The sequence below is a fragment of the Phragmites australis genome, chromosome 7, assembly GCF_958298935.1.
Source record: "Phragmites australis chromosome 7, lpPhrAust1.1, whole genome shotgun sequence".
NCBI lineage: Eukaryota > Viridiplantae > Streptophyta > Magnoliopsida > Poales > Poaceae > Phragmites > Phragmites australis.
In genome coordinates this window covers 21899315-21901954 of record NC_084927.1, presented here as the reverse complement: position 1 = coordinate 21901954, position 2640 = coordinate 21899315, and the positions used below count along the sequence as shown (strand labels likewise).

Below are 2640 nucleotides of genomic sequence, written 5' to 3'. Positions count from 1 at the left end.
TTTTCCGCCGGCAAGAAAACTGACACATCACAGAGTTCCACACAGCACAAGAAACATAATTTCTGGACCCTCGTTTGTAGGTGTGGGGTGACTTTCGTATATAAAGAAAAAATATGAAAAATCATGAACTAAGAATTGTATAATGATATATATATATATATGTATATATATATAGGACCGTATCCGAGAAATTTGGGATCATATGTGAATTCCATAATTAGGTTCTAGTATAAGAAAAGCTAATAAAAAAAAGTTTTTTATTAATCATATTGGAAATAAAATTTTACCTAAGAACTACAGCTTGCCAAAAAGCAAATCTTGGAACTTTTAACCACAAAACTATCTTTTAGCTTAAACGTGTCATGCTTCTAGCATTCCTTGGTATAAAATATTTAATTAGATCTTTATAAAAATCTTTCTCCAAAAATATTATTTTCAAGTGTTTTTGGCCAATTCAGTAAATCTTTCTTGTGTCATCTTAAAACGCAAGACTTCAATAGTTTCAATTTATAAAATTTAAAAAGGACAATTTGGGCGGGTAACTTTTGATCTTGACTGTCCATGCTTCTGATCGTAGGACTGAGATACAGAATTGTACCCCTAAAATTACGCTAATTGATTACGCTGATGGATTGCAAGGTTGATGTCAATCATACCTTACTCATGAATTTAACATTGATATAACTCATGGTGCAATCCTCATGCCCCAATAGATATCACGCACAACTTCACCAGAAATAATAAATTGCATTCTTTATTGCTAATGCAATAGATTACTCTTTAATTTGATGATTAGACTGCTAAGTATATTACTGACAAAAAAATTGAGCGCCCTAATCATTTGGGGCCCTGTGCAGAAGCGCATCCTGCACATACCTCTAGTACGGGCCTGTATATATGCGACCAGAGTAGATAAAATTGCTTGTATGCCATCAGTACTTTAACCGCTCTATTTGTTTTCTTATCGTACTACTACTGATAGCCTTAAAATCGAAACGATTTTTTTTGTTCCGAAACGATTTTAAATTAGTAGTATTAGATTTTGCATTTTGCAGCAAGAAGTACAATTGGTGAATGGAGTAAAAGCACCAGAGTAGATGTTCGGTCACAATGCACCAAGTCAGCATGACCTAATCATAAGCACACCACCAAACTTAAAGAATTAACAAATCCTCCATTAAACAAACAATCATTTCTTTGGCCTACACAAGAGATGAAAAAACAGAGAAGAAGAATCCAACAAAGTGCTGAGCCGGCCGGTTGCTTCTAGTCATCTGCTACTGCTACTGAAAACTTTTGCCATTGCTTTCTCTATTCTGTTCTTGTTCTCACTCCCAGCTGTGCTGCTGCTGCCTAGTGGTTGCTCAAGAACAATCAGCAAAGGATGAAACGGAGCACTAATCAGATTAGCATCAGTGCCGGCCCCACTACCTTGCGCCTACCCTCAGAAAAAAAAGTAGCAAGAAAAAGAAGTGGAAAAATGTAGCCAAGTTTCGGCCGCTGCTTCTGCTGTCTTGGACGGGCGCGGCGGCGAGCTAAAGATCCGGCAGGCTGCCGAAGAACTCCGCGCAGGTCGCCGGCGACGGCACGGTGGGTGTGGCGAGGAGGTTGCGGGGGCTGGGCACGAACGGATCGGCGTAGTAGGACGGCGGCGGCCGGGAGGAGCCGTTGCTCGGGCCGCCGCCGCCTCCGATGCCGGACGAGGATGCGCCGGCGCCGACGTTGGCAGTGGAGGCGGCTCTGAGGATCGGGCTGAGCTCGTTCAGCCAGCTGATGCAGCTCGGGTCGAACGGCAGCGGCGAGAACAGCCCAGACGCCGCGGCCGGCGGGAGCGACGACGGCAGCGGGGACAGGATGCCGGGCCGCGCCGGGCCAAGGATCGCCGCGAGGGTGCCATCGTCGACCCCGCCGTCCTGGACGTCCAAGTAGTCCGGCACCGGCGCGGGCATCGGACGGACGGACCTCTCGATTGTCGCCAGCCGCGCGGCTGGGGACATCGCGGCCGACGGCGAGAGCAGCAGCTCCGGCGGCAGGAACGTCAACTGTCCCAGCACGGCGTCATCCGGCTGGTGCTCCTGCTGCGCATCGGCGGGCGGCCCGCCGGATCCCGGGCCGGTGAGCCGCTGCACAAGCGCCATGAACTCGCTGGGCTTGACGTGGATGACCTTGGGCGACGCGTCGTAGATGATGACCGGCGCCCGCGGCGGCGGCCCGGGCTGCTGCTCCCGCCTCCCCTGCATCTGCGCCGGCGCAGCTCCCGAGGGCTTCTTGATGGCGTGCGACTCCATCCTCACGTTGAGCCGCGGCGGGCGCGGGCCCTGCAGCTGCCGCCTCGGCGTCGTCGGCCGCCCCGACGACGACGGCGCGTCCATCCTCGACGGCGCGGTTGCCCTTTCCCGCGGCTCCGGCGACGGGGTGTCGACTGCGTGGGGGAAGCCGTGGAGGAAGGGGGAACGGGAATCGGATCGGGAATGGGAATGGTTCAACATGAGCGGAGAGGAGTGCGTGTGGCCGTGTGAGCTCGGAGAGACGGCGGGCAAGTCAATGAGACGTGCCGGTTCTTTACAACAAAACGGAGGGTTTTTATTTTATTTTTACGGCAGCTTGGGTTGGGAGACTCGCGTTGGTTTTTGGTTCCGC

At 50.6% G+C, this 2640-nt stretch overlaps 1 protein-coding gene across 1 annotated transcript; it reads right to left on the bottom strand.

Moving 5' to 3' along the window:
* Positions 1–1131: 1131 nt before the first annotated feature.
* LOC133924190 (protein MKS1-like) lies at positions 1132–2640 on the bottom strand. Its single transcript, XM_062369624.1, has one exon. The coding sequence runs from the start codon at positions 2487–2489 to the stop codon at positions 1536–1538; it is 954 nt and encodes a 317-aa protein (XP_062225608.1). The 5' UTR covers positions 2490–2640; the 3' UTR covers positions 1132–1535.

Coding starts and splice junctions, on each gene's coding strand:
- LOC133924190 (XM_062369624.1), bottom strand. CDS start 2,489: ATGTTGAACCATTCCCATTCCCGATCCGATTCCCGTTCCCCCTTCCTC.